The following is a 23,754-nucleotide window of genomic DNA, read 5'->3' as shown; positions in this document are numbered from 1 at the left end:
AAAAAAATTTTTTTTTTAAATTTATTATAAATTATAATTATTTTTGAATTTATTTAGTGTATTAAATCTGAAAAACCGGTGCGCAAATACCACTTGACATAAAGAATTGTATCAATCGCAATTTTATTCCCATATATAATGTTTGAGGGTTATAAAAAAATTTTATAGCAAAAAAAATGCTGATTTAAACTTGTAAACAAGAAGTGCCAGAAAAGATTTGGTCTTCAAGTGGCTATACAGTATAATAGAAATATTTAATACTGTTAGATAATAAGCTTGCATTATCACTGCACAGAAAGATTTTCTACAAAATTACCATGTCATTTCTAGAGGTCTTTTCTATTATATTCACAATCGGTGTACTCCAGTAGTTCCATTATTAAGCTGGTTAGACATCAGACAGCAGATTGATCTTAGATGAATATCCCTACTGTGAACCAGGGTAATTTTTTTTTAAAGAACTGCCTGCTTATAGAAAAGTAGAATGGGAAGAAAAGGAAGTGTCAATACAATTAATTCAAATCTAGCTATCACTTTTCAAATAAAGCTTTGAAAAAAAAGGAAGAATCTGCATGGTCTGATCCTACATTGTGTGTTGGCGTTTGTGTGCTTGCACACCATGCTGTACAAATGTGATTGGTGAGTGTATCCCCTTTTTATAGTGCCACATCCAAAAATTGTTAGAAACAAGGATAATACCCCTAGGTGGACTTCATAGGCACTTGTATATTGAGAGAAATATAGAAAAATATATGTCTGTGGTATGTTCACCACTTGGTTACTAGCAATCCGCCAATCACCCTGCTGCCAGACCCCCATCTATCAGTTAAGACAATGAACAGTTATTTGCGCAGTTTTGTTACGTTTATTGTAGGATACAACTTGGGTGGGATAAAGGAAGATATGAGATGCCCAAAGCATTTACCACATTGTAAAACATTTAGTGGCCTTGGCCTTGCAAATTGATGCACACCTTGTACCCCCAGTCTCCTTCCTCTGGATAACTTCTCTGCAGACTGTTACTCCTTCTCTTCTTGTACAAATACTTCACTGCCAAACAACTGAAATACTATTTCTTCACTTCCATTGGGACAAAAAAGAATTATTCTGAATAATTCCACCTTGCAGACCATAATGGTATTTCCCCAGCGAATCAAGGAGCCAGAGGCCTACAAAACCTCTCCCTGGTGGCTCAATGAATCAGACAGCCACACAGTCTTTTGGAAGGTATTACCAATGCGCTTAACCAGACCAGAGATATTTGGTACCTCCCCCCGACGGCCTGACACATGGTAATAGGTGGTAATAGGTGGACCATTTATACCATCCAGTCCAAGATTGCAAACACTGTGTTCCCCGGCCACAGCATTTCTCACTACTCTTAAAGATCCTCTTATAATTCTTCAGCACTGACCTCCAGCTTGACTTTAGCTCTGCCGCTTTCCTCCTGACTCTTTACTGCTATTTCTTCTTCACCAACCTTCATCTGTGCACAAGTCCTGTGTTCCCCGGTCACAGCAGCTTGACACCAGCTCCTTGCTGAAGATTCCTACGGCTCCTCCAGCCCTCCTCCGCGTTCGGCGCACCCCCCACATGGGGATGCCCGGAACAACAACTCAGCACTCCATTCTATCTTTTCCTGCTTTCAGAACTCCTCCCTGATGGCATGAGATCCCAGCATAAATGGGAGGCCTGCCCCCTGCCAATACCAAGAGGTAATTGATCAGAGCTCCTCACATGAGCTGCCTGCCACTCAGACTTCAGGTCCAGCCCCCATGCCAGAAACATCTTTCTGAAAATAGGGGAGGCATCTCTGAATCAAAGTACAGGTGACCACACCCACCACTGCACTGTACACTCCCAATCCCAAAATCAAAACAGACAGGCCCAGCACACAACATAAGCCTGCCTAGATTTACCTACACATATCCTGAGCTGGGAAAAATCCTATTCTAGCACCTACCTTCAGATAGAGGGTGCTACATTTGTTTGTTATTTATTTAACAGAATAAGTTTAAAAACATTTTCACATAAACGGAAACATGGAATGAATACAAATCTGTGTCCTGAAACACCATAATCCAAGCATAACGCCCAGTAAGGGTGAAGGACAATACTGGGCGTGTTGCTTGGATTATGGTGTTTTTAAACGTATTCTGTTAAATAAATATCGTCTGTTACAAACATATATTTTTCTATATTTCTCTCAATATACAAGTGCCTATAAAGTCTGCCCTGGGGGTATTCACCTTGATTCTTGCACCATACTGTAACCCCCACTGTGTCAGAACGTGCATGGTGCACATGTACCCTTTAAAAAGCTGACAAATATTTTACCTGTAGAAATATAGAAAGCAGGTTACAGCAATAAAGGCAGCCCTTTAGCTATATACTTCCAAGTGTATCTAAACACAAAAACAAAAATGTAATATATTAGAGCTTACCAGTCATTGGATGCGGTGACTGCATTCGTTTTCCTATTTCAGGCTTTATTTTTTTTTATTTTCACCCAGTGATTCTGCCAGTAAAACACTTCCTGTCCTGTGATAATGCCCACTCACCCTTCTGTATCAGAATCAAGAACCCCACCCCTCTCCTATTGTCCATAACATAGAAGGATGTGGTTTGTAGTCCTCAGTGATAGCTAAGAACCATTGCTGATAATGGTCATCATAGGCAGAGAACCCAGGAAGTTATCAGCTCACAAGATTTCTAGCAAGATGATTGGAGTAAATAAGAGACGTCATTGTCAGAGTTTACACTTTAATAAATTAGACCAATTCATTTTTGTAAATACTAGAAATTGTACAATGTAACACAAAATAAACACCAGATTTAGTGTCAAGGTAGGAAAGCCAGGACAGGAAAAAAATTACAGTTGTGTAAAAGTCTATTTTTTCTTGTAGGTTGACCATGCAGAGATTGTGAAAATACTTGGAAAAACAGAACCAGAAAGATATGATGGAATAGTGACCAATCAGAAAGGCGTGACAATTGCTGCCCCTGGTGCAGACTGTATTCCAATCCTTTTCTGTGATCCAGTAAAAAAAGCTTGTGGAGTGGCCCACTCAGGTAACAACACTACTAATCCCTTTTTTTTTTTTTTATTCATTCAAAATAAAAGGACATCAATCAATAAATGAATAAATGAGCAGGTGGGTGGCTGGTCTGTGTCCGTTCCGCTATGCAGAGCAGACACAGCCCACTCTACTCTACAGGCAGTTGGATTTAAACGGACTGCCTGTCTGTTTACACCCAATTGCCATTCGTTCTGTTGGATTCTGTTTTCAGGTCCGCCTAAAAAAAACTGACAGACAACTTGATAAAAACATCCATTATCATTATCTTTATTCTTAGCTGTGATATACACCCTGTTGTACATGCACGTCTATGAGATCATTTTACATTCTATAACACACAAATACATCTGATTACATCATTGAAACAGGTTGTGGCCAGCCATGACCTTAGGAGAAATCTAATGCATTTCTAACATAGTTCACTTCTTTAGTAAAATATTCACAACTGGGCTATATTTTAATAAAGAGCATAAAGTTAGACCCAATCCACAAAAAAAGTGCAAGGATGTCAGTTCCTCCAGGAATATAAGGATGTGATCTTCCATAGGTATTGGGTTGCATCCAGAGGCAGTGTTTAGCTGCCTCTGAACACAGCAAGCTATCTATACCCCATTGCCATTGGCTTCCACTGTTGTCACTCACAGCCAGTGAGGAGGGAGTAGAGGGCGGGACCAAGCCGCCCTCTGTGTGTCTATGGGCACATAGAGCTGGCATCGGAGCAAGCCTGCATGTATGTCCCCATAACAAGCTGCTTGCTATGGTAGGCACTCAGCTGGGGGGGAGGAGCCAGGAGCACAGGTGAGGGACCCAAAAAGAGGAGGATTGGGCAGGTAAGTATAACATGCTTTACTATTTAAAAAGATAAAAATCAGGGTTTACAATCCCTTTAAATAGCCACAATAGAATATAGGTGAAGCCTTAAAGACACATACCAAACCAAAGAAACAATACCAGAAAATCAAATCACAATGTCTAGCTAGACTAGACTGAATAATTAACCCCCATTAAAAAACAAACAATGTATAAAAGAGAAAGCTGATTGTGGGAAACAGCAATGGTATTTACCGGAAAATGGCATGTGGGTACAGGCTGTTGCTGGGGGAGAAGGAGGCTGCAAAATCCAATAGCAACCTGAAAGAGAAGAAGGGGAGGAAAGAGCAAAGAGCTTGTTGTGCTATCCCATTAGGTCTTTGCTGAACACTAGAGAACCTATAATTTTATTAAAGACGTAGCCACCCTGGCGGTATGATTATGTCAGATTTTTGCGTCTCAAAGCTGTACAATGTTTTGCATAGAAATTTGGCATTTTATATTGCAGGCCTGTAATTCTTAGTAATAACACACTTAAATCTGTCCAAACAAGAGTCTAGTAGATATCTCGAGTATGTTAAAGTTTGAAACACGAAATCATGAATTATAAAATAATAAATTATTATTAAAAATAATAATGTAATAATAATAAAATGAATTTCCCCATGATTCAATATCACTCAATTCTACAAATGTTCTAATTTACTATCGCTGTTTTCTAGCAGGTCTAAAACCACTTTTGTCTTAAGGGACACTTTTTGGTTGCTATGGACAATCTCAAGTTTCCAGGCAGAAAGAACAGTATATATAATATAAAACTGCATGGCAGTGCACTGAACAAAGCATTAGGGACAAAAGGGAGGTGAATTGATTTGATACAGTAATGTAATCTGTAAGATTACTGTGTAATGTAAGTGTTATGAATTTTGCACTTTTTGAATTTGCCACAAGCTCCGCCCCCATGTGTCGGGACGCTCGCAGGGAATGGAGCCCGGCACACAGAGCATCAGGCGGGGGACACAGACACGGGGGGGGGGGGGGGAGATATCGCAGAATCCTGGTGACAAGATAAGTAATTGGCAGCAGGATTCTGCAATGCAATCCCGAGTGTGGCTCGGGGTTACCACTAATGGTACTAAAATTTAACCCTCGAGCCACACTCGGGAATACCGCCAGGAAGGTTAAAGGGCCTGTTTCAACAGACTTGGGCTTGTGTTGAAGGCATCAGTTTGAGACACCAATGAGATCATTCAGAATTCACTGACACATGCAGGTAATTTTCTTCTGACCTGCATTTTACATGCTTCAAATGTGTTTTGCATTCCCATAGACTTACATCCCATGTGACACTAACACAAACCCATCAACACAGGCCCTAAATTTAATGTTTTAAAGTGGTAGTAAAGTCATCTTAGCCCTTTTTACCTACAGGTACGCCTATAATAAAGCTTAATAATGTTGCTCTAAATGTGACAAAGAAAACAAAAAATGAGTCTGAGTCACACAGGTGACACAAGTATAGATGAGTGTCTTTATAGTTGATAAGCCAACTAAATTCTTCCACCATGTGATACACCACCACCAATAAAGGATGTGCTCTTACCAGAGAGCATTGACCACCTATTACGGGGGGGGGGTCAAGGAAGGCTTAGTATCTCAAATGCTCCATCGCCATTTGTAGGTCAACATATGAAAGACAGGGAAGATCATTCCAGGCAGCCAATGAGAGAATCATGGATCCTCTTGCTCCAAGTGGACGCACCAAATGGCATACCCTGGGTCTCCAGGTTACCTATAGGAATTACAGAATGCCTCCCTCCTATATAATGGCGATTAGCAGACAATCTTGCTTCTGGAATGAGAATTGGAATCTGGACACTTTAATGACACTCGTGTGTTGCTTTTTTGTTCTGCGCCAGTGAATCAGATGTAGCCAGAGACCTTCCAGCGATGCATACTAGCACATTATGACATAGCCTTGCAGGGGAAAAGAATTTTTTTTTTTCCTTTCCAGAGTTGACTACCTCTTTAACCCTGCCTTAGATTTGTTTGTGGTCAATAAAATCACAATATTCCAAGAAAAGCAATGCATAGCGAAATTCCAGTCTGCACTGTGATCTTATAGCGTAACTCCTCCTGTTAATAGTAAAATATGGACACATCAAGTCTGATTGTTTTCTCAAAATCAAAAATGAAGTAGGAGCTCTTGCCCTCCCCATCCTTCCATTGTTGCAGTACGTCTTGTTCATAAACAGATGCAGTCCTGGCAATTATTGAAGCAATGTACCATGGGAAACCAAATTCCATGTAAACATTTCTAAGAAAGGCAAAAATGGCTTATGACGTGCTAAATAAAGAGGAAGTGCAAAAGGCCTTTATTTGAAAGGAAAATGATTGTGGACATTGGGGAAAGTGGATAAATAGATAAATAAAGGGGGGGGTGGGGTGGTAAATAAGTCTGAGAGGAGAGTGTTTCTTTTAAACCAGTTTCCAGTAAACAGGTCTAATAGTTGAGTGCTCCTTTGAATCCAATTGCTGGGAAAATAGATATCCTGTCAAAGACATGGTTTTATTTCCAGAATAGCAGTGGGGTGCATGCCCTCTCTCTTTCACCTCCTATAAATATTAAACCTCCAAAGACCACAAAACAGAAATATCCTACTAGGATAACACACGTTCTGACTCATCTAGAGTTTAGGTAATTATATTTTTTTGTAATACATGGGCGGTATTGGAGCCTTTGTTTGTTTCCAACAAAACACGCTTCTGCTTATTACTAATGACTTTTCTGTAATCTTCATTTTACTGCTGAAAATGATGCTAAAGCAATTTGACCATTACGAGCACACAAACATGTTTTATTAGAAGGCTTCTTGTGGAGTGAAAAACAAACATTTCTAATTGAGCATGTGCAGGGCCTGACATGACGACAGAGGGCACTGCGATCTTTCACAGTGCTATAGTTTTATCTACTGAAGGCATTCCTTAGCTGCAACCAAGAGTGACAGCAATTCATAATTGAATGCTTTCTGTGGAATCTGTCTGCTGTTACCCATACAACAATCTCATAGATGAAATAACCCTTATGTATGTCAGTTTCATGCACAATGAAAAAAATAAAATAACTTTTGTAATTGATAAGGCTGAGTAGTGACACGCATTCTCACACTCAGGTTGGGCTATTGATTAGCCCGCTTTCACACCTCTGTGTTTTTGTTGCATGATTCTGGAAGCACGACTGCACTCAAGATGAGGCGTCCCATTATTCTCAATGGATCCATTCACACCTGAGCGTTCTGTTGCTTGTCCCCTGTCACATGAAACTTGAAAAAATACATGCTCTGCTTTGGGGCAGAATTGCGTTTTTTTGGCCCCATAGATTTTAATGGGGGTGCCAGAAAAGTGTGTTTATGCTTGTTTTTCAGGTGTTCCTATTTAAAAGTCTATGGGGTCAAAAAAGTATGCTTCTATTCCTGTACAATCTCCTAAAAAACATGAAACAAATAAAAATCCTCCAAATCACCTGGCTATGCTTACAGTAAGTGTGAATGGGGGCTTAGACACCCCCCCCCGGCCTCACACACACACACACACACACATAAGCCAGTCCATTAATGTTTCGCTCCTAAACATCTCAGAATTAAAGACCAGGACTTAGTAAGTGTAATGCCCCATACACACGATCAGACTTTACGACAACAAAACTGTGGATTTTTGTTCGAAGGTTGTTGGCTCCAACTTGTCTTGCATACACACGGTCACACAAATGTTGGCCAACAATTACGAACGTAGTGACGTACAAGACGTACGTGATATCTCCATTACGAACGCTAGTTTTACAAGACCGAGCGCTTCCGGCTCGTACTTGATTCCGAGCATGCGTGGACTTTTGCCGACGGACTTGTGTACACACAGAAAGTCCGACAACAAACATTTGTTGGCGGAAAATTTGAGAACCTGCTAGCCAACATTCGTTGACGGAAAGTCCGACAACAAATGTTCGATGGAGCATACAAGCTCACATCCAACATTTGTTGTCGGAAAATCCGACCGTGTGTACGGGGCATTAACTCTTGGGAATGGGTTGTAAAAATACCAGGTAACCAATCATAAATACCCTGTGAAATTCAAGAGTAGAACATTCTGTAGATTATTGGAAAGTCTGTTTCACTGCAACATCCACAGCAAGCGTGATATTTTGTCCCCATTCACATCTGTGCAGCGCAATAACCCATTATGTCGCACAATAATGTGAGTTATGTTAGGGCAGTCTATTCATCTGAATGGGCTGCTAACATACTGGTGCTGAAAAATAACTGCACCTGCTCTATTTATCCCAATGTAGCACACCACAACACACAGTAGTGCATTATAATGTGTTGTGGTGCGCTGTAACACACATGCATTGCATTAATGCAATTGGGTGCCATTCAGAATTAATGGCACCACTACATACTAACATGTGCATGATACAGTACCATGAGTTATGGTAATGCGCACATGTGAAGATGGTCTATAAGTAAAATGAAAAGAAGGCATCCCTACAGGGTGGTACTGTGGATGCTGATATAGTAAAGGGGTGCCACATCCCAAATTATTGACAAAATTGGACAAGTAGACTCTAGATCAGGGGTCTCAAACTGGCGGCCCTCCAGCTGTTGCAAAACTACAAGTCCTATCATGCCTCTGCCTGTAAGAGTCATGCTTGGGACTTGTAGATTTGCAACAGCTGGAGGGCCGGCAATTTGAGACTCTAGATGGACTTTTTAGCACCATAACACACATGGTCATCTAAAAATAAGTATTTTATTTATACAAAAACATTAAAAAGACAAATACAGTGAAGTTAAAAATTCCTAGCACCATCTGCTAGAAAAACTACCACATAGACATCACCATCATAACCATTCATAGGCCAAACTGTAACTTAGCATGAGATTTGTACAGATGCAGTCATCAATGTTTAGGTTAGTGGTAGTTTTTCTAGCAGATGGTGCTAGGAATTTCTAACTTCACTGTATTTGTCTTTTTTATGTTTTTGTATAAAAAAAATGTATTTTTAGATGACCATGTTTTGTGGTGCTTAACAAGTCCATCTAGAGTCTACTTGTCCAATGGTCTATAAGTAAACATGTACTCCATTTAAAAAAACAAAACAAAAAAACTCATGATCATTGAAAAATAAAATAGTAGTCCACAAAGAACAAAAATTATTTTCTTGAAGGACGGAGTGTAGTATTCAATTCCTTCATCTTGGCTCCTTCCCATTGTCTCAAAACAGCACTTTTCAATTTTTGCACAAACATTTGTATGGCTACATTGATATTTGAGTTATTGTACCCAAAATGTAATTTACTTCCAACTATTTTCATAAACTTTTTTCTAAAATGTGTACAAATATGGTGTCTTTTGGCAGGCTGGAAAGGGACTTTGCTAGGAGTTTCAATGGCCACAGTAAACACCATGGTATCTGAGTACCAGTGTGATATGAAGGATATACTGGTTGTTCTTGGACCATCAGTGGGACCATGCTGCTTTACCCTAAATCAGGAAGAAGCCAAAGCTTTTCATGACATAGACCCACAATGTGTCCGACAGATTGAGTCCCCAAGACCATATGTTGATATCAGAAGAGCTACTCGGTAAGCCCAATTTTTCTTTCAACAGTTTACTCTAATGCTTTCCCTAATAAAACACATTAAACCAAATGTTTTCTTTTTATACCATGTGCACAATAAATGCCGGTGATATTTTTTTTTCTGCAATTGTGTAGATTATTTACCTGTATAATTTATACATTATCTGTTGCACAGTAGTTCCTAAAATAGCAGAATGTTAAAGGTGAAAGCAAGCTTGTGTTGTAGTGATGTGTAATTTTTACTGCACACAAGGCACTATATTGCATAGCTCTGCTTTTACATTCACAGAGAGTTCCTAAATAAATCTCACTTCCTAGGCTGACCCCTTCCTCCTTAATTTAGCTCTCTGTGCATGTAGTACAGTGTTTCTTGGGATCTGCAATTTCTTGGCTTTGCTTTCCTTATTGTATACACGTTTGAAGATTAGATTAATTGATAAAGACAAGACCTTGTTTTAATAAGTAATTCAGATAATTCAATAGACCTTGCAATCTTTTGCAAACTATTAGGTTTTAGATTATGTTCTCTATTACTAAAGAGTTTTTTTCTGAGTTGATGAGAGGTATATGTATACATTTATTTGATTACTGATTATTTCCTATGTTAACATTGCAAAAATGTCATCAAATTCCTGCGGAATCAGGCAAAATCTAAGCTGTGGGTGGCCCTGCTAATACCACCAGACTCAAGAAAAGTAGATTATTTTTTCAAATTTTGAGAAGAGAATTGGGTGGAAAATTGTCAGCTGAACAGTGACTGTGTCCAATCAGATGTAGTCAGGGCTCAGATATTCAGCACATGCTGGCTGTTGAATAGCTGGCAGGGGAGATTCCTCAATCCATGCTGTTTAGTGTGGATGGAGGAATCTATTCGATACCCTCTCATTTAGCCCACACGTAGGCAGGTTGTAATATGTCTGCCTTAGTAAGTTAGAGGCTGTCCCAGGCTGGGGGAATGGGTTAAAGAGGAGCTCCAGGCTCTTTCAGAAAAAAATTAAAAGTCAGCAGCTACAAATACTATAGCTGCTGACATTTTTAATGAGAGGAAGAGGAGGAAGACAAGCAGAGGTTCCCCTTTTGGGTGGAGCTCCGCTTTAAGTTATGTATGCTCAGTTACTGGGTTTTTGGTCCCAGCCAGCCCACCTGTGTTATAAAAAGGGGGAAGGCTGAGGTCCAGGGCTCTCAGCTAGCGTTCATGACCCACACAGTGAAAAGGGGACTACTGCGCCTTGTAGTCTGTTAGAGGTACAGGGGTTCCGGAGGACAGACAAGTATTGGAATGGACTAATACCTTACAGAGATATGCCCGGGCAGCCACACAGCTATAGTTAGGGTTAAGGTTTGGACTCTGTTCATATTGGACTGTAATGTTGGAATCTCTTCAGTACAGTTGCATCAACTCTTCTGATATAAAGTGCATCAACTGGTCTAAAATTATTAAATTATTCAAAGGGGTGCATGTTGGTTCTGGCATATCTAAAGAACCAGGGTCTGTAAAGCACAAATATTTATGATGTAACACCACTACAAAAGGGTTAACTCATCAAGATAAGGAAGTTGCTGAGAGTAACCAAGTAAAAGTTCAAGACACAAAGCAACCAGTCGTTAGGTGTGGTACCTGGTAAGGTGACAGGTCCTCCGGTAGCGAGGGGGTCGATGTATGGCTTCCTCCCTGGCAGTTGGTTTACAGTAGCAACCAGGACCGAACCTGCATTATGGCGATGCATGGCCTAGTCACAAGGTACAGGAAGGAACGAGTTAACGAGCGCATGCATGAGGTGCACGAATGAGGTCTGCGCAATGTGCTCAGCGGGACCCAATTCTGTAGCAGAGGTACACTGGACTAGTAGAGTGCGTGCAGGCTCAGCACGTCCCTCCTAATGCAACATCTACCAAGTTACAGTGTGTAGTGACATGGCACAAGACACTTCACAGAGGGACTCTGTATGTTATTTTACTGCACACAGTGAAGTCTCATTTCTAACTCAAAGAACTACCTTAATGTTAGATATTTCACATCACCTTAGTCCCGGGCATTGATGAGATATAGTTATAGTTAATAAGGTACTTGAACATGATTTTCATGACGATAAAACACTTAAACGAAAGCCGTAAGATTATTTGGATAAATGGGAATAATCTATTCCTAAACCATATATAAAGGCTCTCTGCAGAGTAGTATTATGTATGAAAGGTTAGAGAGGACATGCTGTAAGTGGGTCGTGTACTGTGGCTGTAGAGGAATTAACCAAACTTGCATTACTTATTATGTCAAATATTCATGAATAGGCGCTCCCCTGAGTGCTATGTTTTATTTAGTTAGCAGTACATCCAGTACAGCCCACTGTACTTGCAATGTATTAATCTTTAAAATTCAAATACATTATGGATGTAGCACAATATATTTAATGCTGTAAATTAAATAAAGCATTGGAACATTGTAAATGTAAGACAGGATTGTAATTCTATACACAAAACCATTTATCTAAAGCCGTCCACAGCAACAGCAATTCTACACCTCTTAAAATCAGAATTATAACACTACCTGCTGTAGAGCTAAATTGGCTTGCAGAGCTGTAATTGATTCTGGTTTTATACAATCCATTTTTTCTCCTATATTTCCTTAAAGCTGCACTTTACTGAACAAGGAAAATAAATATTCTCTCTTGCAGTGGTCTACACACACACACACACACACACTTAAATGCTTATGTCTGGGGGACTCGGAAAAGCAGTTTTACTTGTTTGATCCTCCTCTCCAGCATATGCCTCTCCACTGCTAAACCGATCCCAGCGTCATCCTTTCCCCTACACTCTAGCAGTCTTAAGTCCTCTGATGCCATCAGTACCAATGCAGGTTGCATGGCCTTGCACTGGATGTGAAGATGCTGAAGAGAAATCCACTGTCGGAGCATGGGGGAGCACCAACTGTTGGGGGTACAGAGGATTGGGTATGTGAAATGACTCTTCACTGCTCTTAGGCATAAATGAGCTTTTAACCCTTGAACTGTGGGTGTAGCCCCACTGCAAAAGAGCATTTTTACTTTTCTGGAATTGGACCTTAACTCTTTCCATGGTGCTGTCCCCTAAATTTTTATACCTAATGATGTAGGGAATGATGTTGCAATGTAAAACTTCATTGTATTTTTCTATTGTATCAATAATAGCTAGGGACCCAAGATAAACTGTATATAGCTTGTTGAAAATCCCATTCTAAAACCGTGGGTATTAATATGGACTTGCCCCCCTACCCTTGTATCTATTACAGCCTCTACTCTTGAAAGATGTCCACAGGATTTTGGGATCCTTTTTGTGAGAATGTGTGTCCATTTAGCTTTATTTTGTGAGGTCAAGTTACCAGTGTTTCAATTTATCTCAGTGGTGTTCAATAGGGTTGAGGTCAGGGCTCTTAGTTGTAAAATGCAGTCCACCACTGGCAAAGAATTAATATCTGTAAATCACCTTTTTGCTTGTACCTTCAGTGCCACACTGAAAATGCATTTTGTCCCTTCACTATTTTGTAGGAGTTATAGCATAAGGAAGTTACAGGAAACGTATCTCCCTTAGGCACCCATAGTGAAACGGTGATCATATAATTAAGTGTTTTAGGCAACATTTTGCAGTTTTCTGCTCTGTATGCAACATGAACAATTGAGACGCTAGCTTCCCTCTTTCTACTATTCCAAGTTTTTGGTAGGAGTCAATTTGATATTGATGATTTGATGCGCCTCATTTCTGCCCAGAGAAAAAGAGGGGATCACTCTATATGAACTGAATAGTGGATTGTTCATTTCATAGTGGTAATATATATACAGTATATGGCAAGCATAGTTCTTTGTACTTGATGGAGATCTTTCTTATTAATCTCTCCTTAAAAACTCAGCAGGACATACAACAGTTCAGACCTCTTCTGGCTTGCTGTGGCTACAAAGAACTGACTGAATTGGTCATGTAATACATAATACAGGGGTCCAAATACACTATATTGTCAAAAGTATTGGGATGCCTGCCTTTACACACACACATGAACTCTAATTGCATCCCAGTCTTAGTCCATAGGGTTCAATATTGAGTTAGCCCACCCTTTGCAGCTATAACAGCTTCAACTCTTCTAGGAAGGCTGTCCACAAGGTTTAGGAGTTTGTCTATGGGAATGTTTGACCATTCTTCTAGAACAGTGATGGCGAACCTTGACACCCCAGCTGTTTTGGAACTACAGTTCCCATGATGCTCAACAACACTGCAGAGTGCATGAGCATCATGGGAAATGTAGTTCCAAAACATCTGGGGTGCCAAGGTTCGCCCTCACTGTTCTAGAAGCTCATTTGTGAGGTCAGGCACTGATGTTGGATAAGAAGGCCTGGTGTGTAGTCTCCACTCTAATTTATTCCAAAGGTGTTCTATCGGGTTGAGGTCAGGACTCTGTGCAGGCCAATCAAGTTCCTCCACCCCAAACTCGCCCATCCATGTCTTTAAGGACCTTGTTTTGTGCACTGGTGCGCAGTCATGTTGGGACAGGAAGGGCCCATCCCCAAACAGTTCCCATAAAGTTGGGAGCATGAAATTCTCCAAAATGTCCAATGGTATGCTGATGCCTTAAGAGTTCCCTTCACTGGAACTAAGGGGCCAAGTACTTATGTTTAAAGCTAAAGTTACTCCGCTTATATTTGATCTTCCCTGGTTCATCTCCCCAAATCCCTATCAACATGTGGTAAAAGGAACTCTAAGAATATTTTTTTATTCTTGGACAGATGTTAAACCTTCACATAAGTGATTATTATGTTTTATTCCTAGTATTCTCCTGGAACGTGGTGGTATTCTGCCTCATAATATTCAAGATGACACCATTGCAGACAAGAGCCAAAATGTCACACTTTGCACCTCCTGCCATCCTGAGAAATTTTTCTCTCATGTTCGAGACGGTGAAAATTTTGGAACACAAATCTGCTTCATAGCCATCAGAGAATAATCAAGAAGGACTCATTGATCTACTCAGGAATGTGAAGGAAACATATATGTGCCCTATTTATTGTATTATTATGACTGCACCAAAATGCAAGAAATTAAGTATTGTGTTTTTCTTTTTTTTTACTGTTTGTAAATTGTGTGACAGATTATCCACTTCCGGACCGCCGCACGAAGATGTACATCCTTACTTTGAAGGGGGATATCGTTATTATGGCAGCAGCTAGCTGCCATAATCTCGGTATCCTCGTCTTCAGCCGGCGGTCCGGTTTTCGATAAGAGTGGTCTCTGCAGCGGATTCGCCGCAAGATTACTTTTATCAGCGCTCTCCCGTGCCCTCTGCTGCTAACCGGAGCCGTCGGCAGCGGTGGAGGCAATCGGATTTTCACCCTTGCTGGGCATGGAGACGAGTGAGGGGAAGATGGCCACCCGTCTCCATAACAACGCAGGGCAGAAGTGACGTCAAAACGTCACTTCCGCCCATAGCTCTTAAAGGGCCATTTTTTAAATTTTTTTTTAAACAGTGTAAAAATAAAAGGTAAAATAAATAAGAAATTTTTTTTTTTTTTTTTAAACGCGTCCCGTCCCGCCGAGCTCGCGTGCTGAAGCGAGCACATACGTGAGTAGCGCCCGCAAAAAAACGGTGTTCAAACCACACATGTGAGGTATCACAGCGATTGGTAGAGTGAGAGCAAGAATTCTAGCTCTAGACCGCCACTGTAACTTAAAACATGCAACCTGTAGAATGTTTTAAATGTCACCTATGGAGATTTTTAAGGGTAAAAAGTTTGTCGCCATTCCACAAGCGGGAGCAATTTTGAAGCATGACATGTTGGGTATCAATTTACTCGGCGTAACATTATCTTTCACAATATAAAAAAAATGGGCTAACTTTACTGTTGTCTTATTTTTTAATTTAAAAAAGTGTATATTTTCCAAAAAAAGTGCGCTTGTAAGACCGCTGCACAAATACGGTGTGACAGAAAGTATTGCAAGGACCGCCCTTTTATTCTCTAGGGTGTTAGAAAATAAAAATGTATAATGTTTGGGGGTTCTAAGTAATTTTCTAGCAAAAAAAAAAACTGTTTTTAACTTGTAAACAACACATCTCAAAAAGAGGCTCGGTGCTTAAGTAAGTATTAAGAAACCTCATCAAAATGACTGTGTGTGATACTCAATGCAACTTAGCAATGTCATTTATACTCATTAGAAATCTATATTTGTAATATGCTCAAACTGATAAGGAAGCATGGGTAGATAATAACAGCCATGAGCTACTGGTAATAGGAACAACAGGTGTATATGTACAATGTGTATAAACATGTGACAATGGCAGATGCCAGACCTAGTTTTGTCCCTGCAGGTGAACTTATAGACTTGTTGGTCCATTATTGTGCTGGTTAAAGATCATAAAATAGAAACCCTTGCCAGTGGGGAAGATGCTGTTTTGTTTCCTTACCAGCAAGAGATTTTATTATGAAAGATCCTCATGGTTGACCAATGATGCTAAGAAACAGGAGTTAAGAGTTAATAAAATAGGTCTACCAGCTCAGAAAATGGGTATGACATCAGATACTTTATTTCCTTTGAATAATAACTACACAATTGAAATATGAATGTGTGTGTGTAATATAGAAGAAAAGAAAAAAAATTGAAGGGAAGTGTGTGTGTGTGTGTGTGTGGGGGGGGGGGGGGGGGTTGGCCAGGGAGAGGAGGCAGAAAAGCAAAACTTGCCTTTAGAGAGAGACATTCCACTTTAAAGATGATTTTCTGTCATTTTGTAAAAAAAAATACAAATGCTGTAGCTGCTGATTTTTAATAAAGGGACAGTTACCAGTCCAGGGATTCAGCGCTGTACTCACCTGAGTCAGTTCTTTGCCGGTCTTTGGGTCCCCGGTGCCGCCATCTTTACTGTGCGAATCCAGCTGCGATTCCCTTTGGCTTTACAGCTGGCTTCCCACTGCGTATGCGAGAGCCGCTCTTCACTCTGTGAATAGTCCTGCCGCCTCCTGGAACCTGTGATGTGTCCCAGGAGTTTACGGGCAGGGAGGGAGGGAGGGGGTAAATGGGTACCTGCTCCCTAAAAAAAAAGCTAAAAGTGAAAACAGAGGGGTGAGGAGGAGGATCAGTAGCAACTCCTCTTTTAAGGTGACGTTTCACTTTAAGTACCCAAATCACTCATCCCTCATGCAGAAGGCATCGGCTGCATTCACATGTGCTGCTGGAAAAAGAGTGTGGTATGAGCAGGGGTAATTACTTAACAGTGTATTTTTGCTCTTTTATTGTCCGGTCAGCAGATTGCGGGACAGCCTGCTGAGCGGACAATAAATTCAGGGAAATAGATAGCTATAGAGCAAACAGCAAATAGTTCTTTATAGGAAGTATCCAAGTCTACATTGACCATATACCTTATGTCACAATTTAAAGCATTTCCAAAGGCATTCTTTATTTATTAAAAAAAAGAAACCTGTTAAACTCACCTGCTCTATGCAATGGTATTGCACAGAGTGGCACCAAACCTCCTGTTCTGGGGTACCCCGCCAGCACTCTTGGCTCCCCCTCTTTTATGTCTGCACTCATAGCAAGCATCTCGCTATAGGGGCAGATGTGCTGCTTGCTCCAATGCCGGGCTGTGTGTGTCCATAAACACACACAGCCTGGCTCAGCCCTGCTTCCCCCCCTCCCCCCCATTGCTCACAGGACTTGATTGACAGCAGCAGGAGCCAATGGCTCCTGATGGTGCTCAATCCTCCTGTGAGAAGAGACAGACAGGGGAGAAGTGCAGATGGACACAGTGCTGGATTGATACAGGACTAGGTAAGTGTTTGGGGAGGGAGAGATGGGGTCACAGCAAGTGGCAAAACATTTTTTACCCTAATGCAGGGAATGCATTATGCTAAAAAAAGTTTTAGCTTTAGAACCACTTTAAAGTATAACTAAAGACAAAACCTTTTTTATTTTTGGATAGAGTGGAGAAGGATTAGAACACCTGTCAGTTTAACGTTGTCTTTGCCCCCATTAGGGAGATTCACTTTCTCTACTAGTCCTGTTTACCATCAATGAAAGTGAAAATCTCAGTTTTTGGGCTGCTCCCAGAAGAGAAACAGTGGGGATATCCTCCAATGGGAACTCTTCTGTTCTTTTTTTTCTTTTTTTTTAAGTTCATCCTGCACTTAACATTGTATAGGTGTCCTGGTCTACATTCTTATATAGCTCTAGGGGGGCATTAAAAAAAAAAGAAAATCAGTCTGGGACTAAAGAAGAATTCCAAATATGGATATATGCATATACCATCTGCGTGCCCACAAGCTATTGGGCACCAGTTAGGCAACAGAGTGACTGGTGCTGGAATCCTTTTTGTGTTCCACCGCCTGGTACTAAGGGAAAGACTGTAGTGTGAGATGGAGTTATCCCTGCCCACAGTACAGTAAAGTAAAGTCGCAGCCTGAGGAGAGAGAGCGGCTCAGGGGGGTGGTGTAACTTTCAATGCCATGACCACCAATGTGTGTAGGGGGTTAACATTGATTGCCACCAATGTTGGGAAGGGGCCTTAAATTTCACTGCTATGACCACCAATGTAGGGGGGTTAAACTTCATTGCTATTGACCACCAATGCTGCGAGTTATTATTGCGCTCACTGACACTAATGCATTGTGATATGGTACAGAAAATGCAGCAGAACAGAAATGTTTGGGCCTTGAGGTGCTTTATAGCTCGTTCATTTTGCTCTCTGGAAGTGCTGGGGACCACACTTGCGGTCCCCTATTATTTTCAAATTGCCCCCCACTGCTCTAATAGCTGGAAATCACTGTAGTAGACATTGCTACTTTAGTGATCTCTAAAAGCTCCTGGGTTTCTCGCTGAGCAGCTACCCTACTGCATTGTGAACACAGTAGGTTGCCCGCTTGACACAGGCGCCATTCAGAGATCACTTTGCATTTTTTCAATGAATGCAAAGTGTTCTCTGATTGGGTGGGGTAGTGATATCACATACTTCACCTTGTCCAATCAGAGAATGCTTTGTATTCATTAAGAAAATGCAAAGAACTCTCTGACTGGTGATCATGTCAAAAGGACACAGACAACCATGGTGTCTACTACATATTTCCAGTTTTTAGAGGGATCCTACAGGTATGGTATATGCATAGTTACTTTGGTCCAAGCTGGACCAATGTATTCATGCAAAAATATAGCATACATGGAATTCTTTTTTAGGGACAATATTGTGTGTTTTCATTGATCACATATTTTGATTTATTATTGACGTTTTTACGTTAAAATACTTGTTGATGTGACATTTCATGTCTTTTGCTTGCTTCTCCATATTTGTATTGGTATATTAAATATATAGAGGGAGCTCTGCACATTGTTGATTATTGTATTATTCATCATCCTTGGTTAACCGCTGTACGGATTTTAGCCACATAGGGCGTGCATTGATCCACAGACTTGCATAAGAAAGTGCATTAGGGGTGAATTTACTCCTGCAAATGCACCCGACACTGATTATATATGACAACCCGAGCAGGGGTTCCTGGCAACTAGCTGCAGGAGGCAGCCTTATTGAAAGCAATGAGAGGGTGTCTGCTCCCGCAGTTATTCATTACCACTCACATGTGATCGCTCACGCAGTGATCACATGCCAGAGATTGGTCCTAGATGCAGACTGCCTGTGCCTGGGGCCGATAACACACAAGCGATCAATGCATGAGCAATTACATGTGAGTGGTCACGATTAGTTGTGGGAGCCAGCAGCCTCACATTGCTTTCAATGAGGCTGCTTACCTCAGCTAATCGCCAGGAACTCCCACTGGGGTTCTCGCATGTTCTCAGCATTGGGTGCATTTGCAGGTGTGAATACATCCTAAAGCATAACCATTATTTAACCCTTTTGATTGGCTGGCCACCATTCAAGGGTATTCCCTATATCACAGGGACAGGGAGGATAAAAAAGGGGGAGGGGTATGCCTGTATATCAAAAATAATATACAAGTGAATGTGAGGGTTGACATCACTAATGGAACAAGGGAAGAGGTGGAATCCTTATGGGTAGAGTTACAAAGGGAGGAAACCATGGGGAAAGTAATGCTCGGAGTATGCTATAGGCCCCCTAACCAGAGGGAGGAGGGGGAGATGGACCTCCTATCACAATTTGGAATGGCGGCAAGCATGGGAAGTGTCATTATAATGGGGGATTTTAATAATCCAGACACAGACTGGGCGGATATTTATCTAAGGCTCGCCACTTCCTAAATGTCTTACAGGACAATTTCATGGATCAGATGGTAAATGCACCAACAAGAAACAATGCGTTACTAAGACCTACTGATTACTAACAATACAGACTTGATTGCGGATGTAGAAATACGGGAAAACAGGTTTTGAAGGATGAGGGAAATGGGGGGCTTCAGTAACCAAAACTGCAATTTTTATCCTTAGACACGTCACAGGAAGCACCCCCATGGTTAACAGAGGATAAAGTCAGAAATAGACTTGAAAAAACTTAACATAAATAAGTCACCAGGACCAGGTGGCTTGCACCCGAGGGTCCTTAAGGAACTCAGCCAAGTCATTGCCAGACCGTTGTTCCTACTTTTTACGGACAATCTACTGACTGGTATGGTACCAGCTGATTGGAGAAAAGCCAATGTGGCAGCAATCTTTAAAAGGACCAAGATATATCCCTGGGAACTACAGACCAGTTAGTCTAACTTCAATAGTATGCAAGCTCTTGGAGGGGATGATAAGGGACTATATACAAGATTTTAGTAATGAAAATGGTATCATTAGCAGTAATCAGCATGCATTCATGAAAAATCATTTTTGCCAAACAAATCTATTAACCTTCTATGAGGAGGTGAGCTGCCATCTAGATGAAGGAAGGCCCGTAAACGTGGTGTATCTGGATTTAAAAAAAGGCATTTGATACAGTTCCCCACAAACATTTACTATACAAGCTAAGGTCTGTCGGCATGGACCATAGGGTGAGCACATGGATTGAAAACTGGATATAGGGGCGAGTTCAGAGAGTAGTGATAATGAGGAGTACTCGGAATGGTCCAATGTGGAAAGTGGGGTACCTCGGGGTTCTGTCCTGGGAACAATCCTATTTAATTTATTCATAAATTACCTGGAAGATGGGATAAACAGCTCAAGCTCAGTATTTGCAGATGATACTAAGCTAAACAGGGCAATAACTTCTCCGCAGGATGTGGAAACCTTGCAAGAAGATCTGAACAAATGAATGGGCTGGGCAACTACATGGCAAATGAGGTTTAATGTGGAAAAATATAAAATAATGCATTTAGGTGGCAAAAACATGAATGCAATCTACTCACTAGGGGGAGAACCTCTGGGGGAATTTAGGATGGAAAAGAACCTGGGGGTCCTAGTAGATGATAGGCTCAGCAACGGGACGCAATGCCAAGCTGCTGCAAGCAAAGCCAACAGAATATTGGAACGCATTAAAAATGGAATTAACTCCAGAGACAAAACATAATAATTCTCCCACTCTACAAGACTTTGGTCCGGCTGCACCTGTAGTATGCTGTCCGGTTCTGGGCACAAGTCCTCAGGAAGGATGTGCTGGAAATGGAGAGAGTACAGAGAAGGGCAACAAAGCTAATAAAGGGACTGGAGGATCTTAGTTATGAGGAAAGATTACTAGCACTGATGCTTGAGAGGGGATATGATTTCAATGTACAAATACTGTACTGGTGACCCCACAATAGGGATAAAACTTTTCCGCAAAAGGGCATTTAAAAATACTCGCGCCCATTCACTAAAATTAGAGGAAAAGTGATTTAACTGCGTAGACGGTTCTTTACGGTAAGAGAAGTAAGAATGTGGAATTCTCTTCCACAAGCAGTGGTTTCAGCAGGGAGCATAGATAATTTCAAAAAACTATTAGATAGGCACCTAAACGACCACAACATACAGGAATATGCAAAGTAATATTGAAATAAAAGCGCATACACACATAGGTTGGACTTGATGGACTTTTATCTTGTTTCAACCTTACCAGCTATCTAACTATGTAACTATGCCACAGTGCAAAGCAGGATGCAGGGCTTATGTATACATTGAGCAAATATGGCGCCACCCATGTACAGTACATATAAAACTACATAACATACTTGGAAGCAAGGAATTAAAATATAAATATACTTTAATAAAATTATTTACATCAAAGGTATCTTTTTCCATATGTTGGTATTATCATTTTATTTTAAGTCTTCTGCCTTCAGATTCTACCACTACAGTTAAGTTAAGTCAAGCTGACCACAACTGTAAGATTTCTTTCATTTAGCCTACAGGCTAAACAATGTGTTTGCAGGTATCTCCCTTGACGGCTATTGTATTCTGATAGCTGGTACCTGTGGCTGTCAGGATATCCGAACAATAGTTGCGTATGATAAGATGCAACTGCTGCTTGGCAGACAATTTTCACACCCAGCAATTCTGACATGTTTCAGATTACAGGAATGTCAGGCAGGAGGGTACTTCAAGGGTGACCCACGGCTCAAATTGCACCCGGTTCATCTGGAGTTAGCCAATATCAATTCCATGTGTGGCCAGCTTTAGAGTAGGTGTGATTTGGTCCCAGCTTCATGGATTCCATTATAGATTACATTGATTGGTATAGTGAGCGATCAGTTGTTTCTACTCACATGTCGTAATACTTACAACTGCAGACAATTTTGGCAGGTTGTAAAGTATTTTTTTTTCTGGAGATGGTGCTGTGATATTATTTACATTAATCCTTTATATACACTGGTATCAAATAGACCCTTCTATCTTAATTACCATTATTTTATTGTCCCACCATGTAAACGGCAATGCAAAGTAACTAGCCCAGAGCAACCAATCTGAGATGATCTTACACTAGTTTGACAGCATAAGATTGCCGTGACAGCTTTGTATAATTGGACACATCATTACTCTTTGTGCTAAGATATTAATTAAAAGTCAATGCTTATGGCGGGTGCACTTTGCACCCCATTAAGGGTGAATCCACACATAGTGCAGTTACAAGCGTTTTACTGCATTATAAAACAGCTGTCACTACAAGGACACACAGGAAACAATTGATTCCTGTGTGTACCATTCACACTGTAACGCAGCTCGGAGCTGCGCTAAAATACAGACATGCTACATTTTATTGCAGCGCACTATACATCAGCGCAGTGCAGCGCACTGCTGTACAGTGACATAAATGAAGTGTACTTTTGTACATTTTGCACATTTTAAATAATGTTTGTACACAAAAAAAGTGCAGCCATGTGTGATGAGCTGAACTGCACACCACACTGCCCTTTACCCCATTTGAGAACAGAAAGCGCTCCGGCAGCTGTCTGTTCCTATGTGAACCGGCTCTTAGAGTTAATAGCTTACTTAAAACACTGTGTACTGTACTATACTCCAACAAGCACATAAACACAATATTCTCTTTGTTAGAAAGAACCATAAAAGAAGGGTGGTTTACTTAGCAACCTTTTAAAAGATGATAACACATACCTCAACATTAAATGTATCAGGTCACCACCAGTAAGGAGATATGCAGTGAATGACTGGGTGTGTGCACACTACAATGACGTGTAATGATCTGTATTCTGTCTGTTGTATACAAACATGCTAGTTAAGCATGACTCGTTAAACTTCAGACTTGGAAGAATTACACTAACTTATATAACTAGAGAAGGACATTTTGCCAAACCTGGACATAATGAAACAAGTATATTATAAGACAAGCTGATCTATAATTATTTTATAAAATGATGTCTCTGGTTTATTTTATGTGTGTATTGATCTACTAAAAAGTATGTTGAATAGGTACTTGCTTCATTTAAGGTGTTGGCTAGTTTGCCTTTACTTTACATGGATGGGTAACTTAGACCAAGGGTAAGTGAAACCAGAAACCAAAATGAGGTCTCAATTCGTTTCCAGGTTGTCCAAATAGTTTTATAGATTAATCAGTTTAATACCCACCTGGAGAATTTCTTAACCCTAGCTAGATGCAATACACCCAGCCATACCCATGATATCCACTATGTTTTTATAATGTCTTACACCTTTTATTGCCAACCACATAACGTCACGTTGCAGCCTATTGTTTCCATGGATGGAGACATATCCCCACATCTAATTTCATCAGAGGCTCTCTCAAAAATCTGAAAACAAGAAATTCTAGATCTTTACTAATGTTAAATGTTAACAATTTTCAGCATAACACACTCCTGATCCCTGCATTTTGAGCATAAT

General features: G+C 40.6%; 1 protein-coding gene across 1 annotated transcript in view; it reads left to right on the top strand.

Moving 5' to 3' along the window:
* LACC1 (laccase domain containing 1) overlaps window positions 1-16,052 on the top strand; it is a 55,190-nt gene extending 39,138 nt beyond the window's left edge. Inside the window, exons 4-6 of the mRNA XM_073614174.1 lie at window positions 2,907-3,072; window positions 9,307-9,532; window positions 14,323-16,052. Of these exons, the coding sequence (XP_073470275.1) occupies window positions 2,907-3,072; window positions 9,307-9,532; window positions 14,323-14,497 (567 nt within the window). The 3' untranslated portion in view covers window positions 14,498-16,052. The remainder of the gene's footprint in view (window positions 1-2,906; window positions 3,073-9,306; window positions 9,533-14,322) is intronic.
* The last annotated feature ends 7,702 nt before the right edge of the window (window positions 16,053-23,754 follow it).

This window comes from Aquarana catesbeiana, linkage group LG02, assembly GCF_042186555.1.
Source record: "Aquarana catesbeiana isolate 2022-GZ linkage group LG02, ASM4218655v1, whole genome shotgun sequence".
Taxonomy (NCBI): Eukaryota; Metazoa; Chordata; class Amphibia; order Anura; family Ranidae; genus Aquarana; species Aquarana catesbeiana.
The sequence above is the reverse complement of the archived record's forward strand: the minus strand, read 5'-3'. Positions and strand labels throughout refer to the sequence as shown.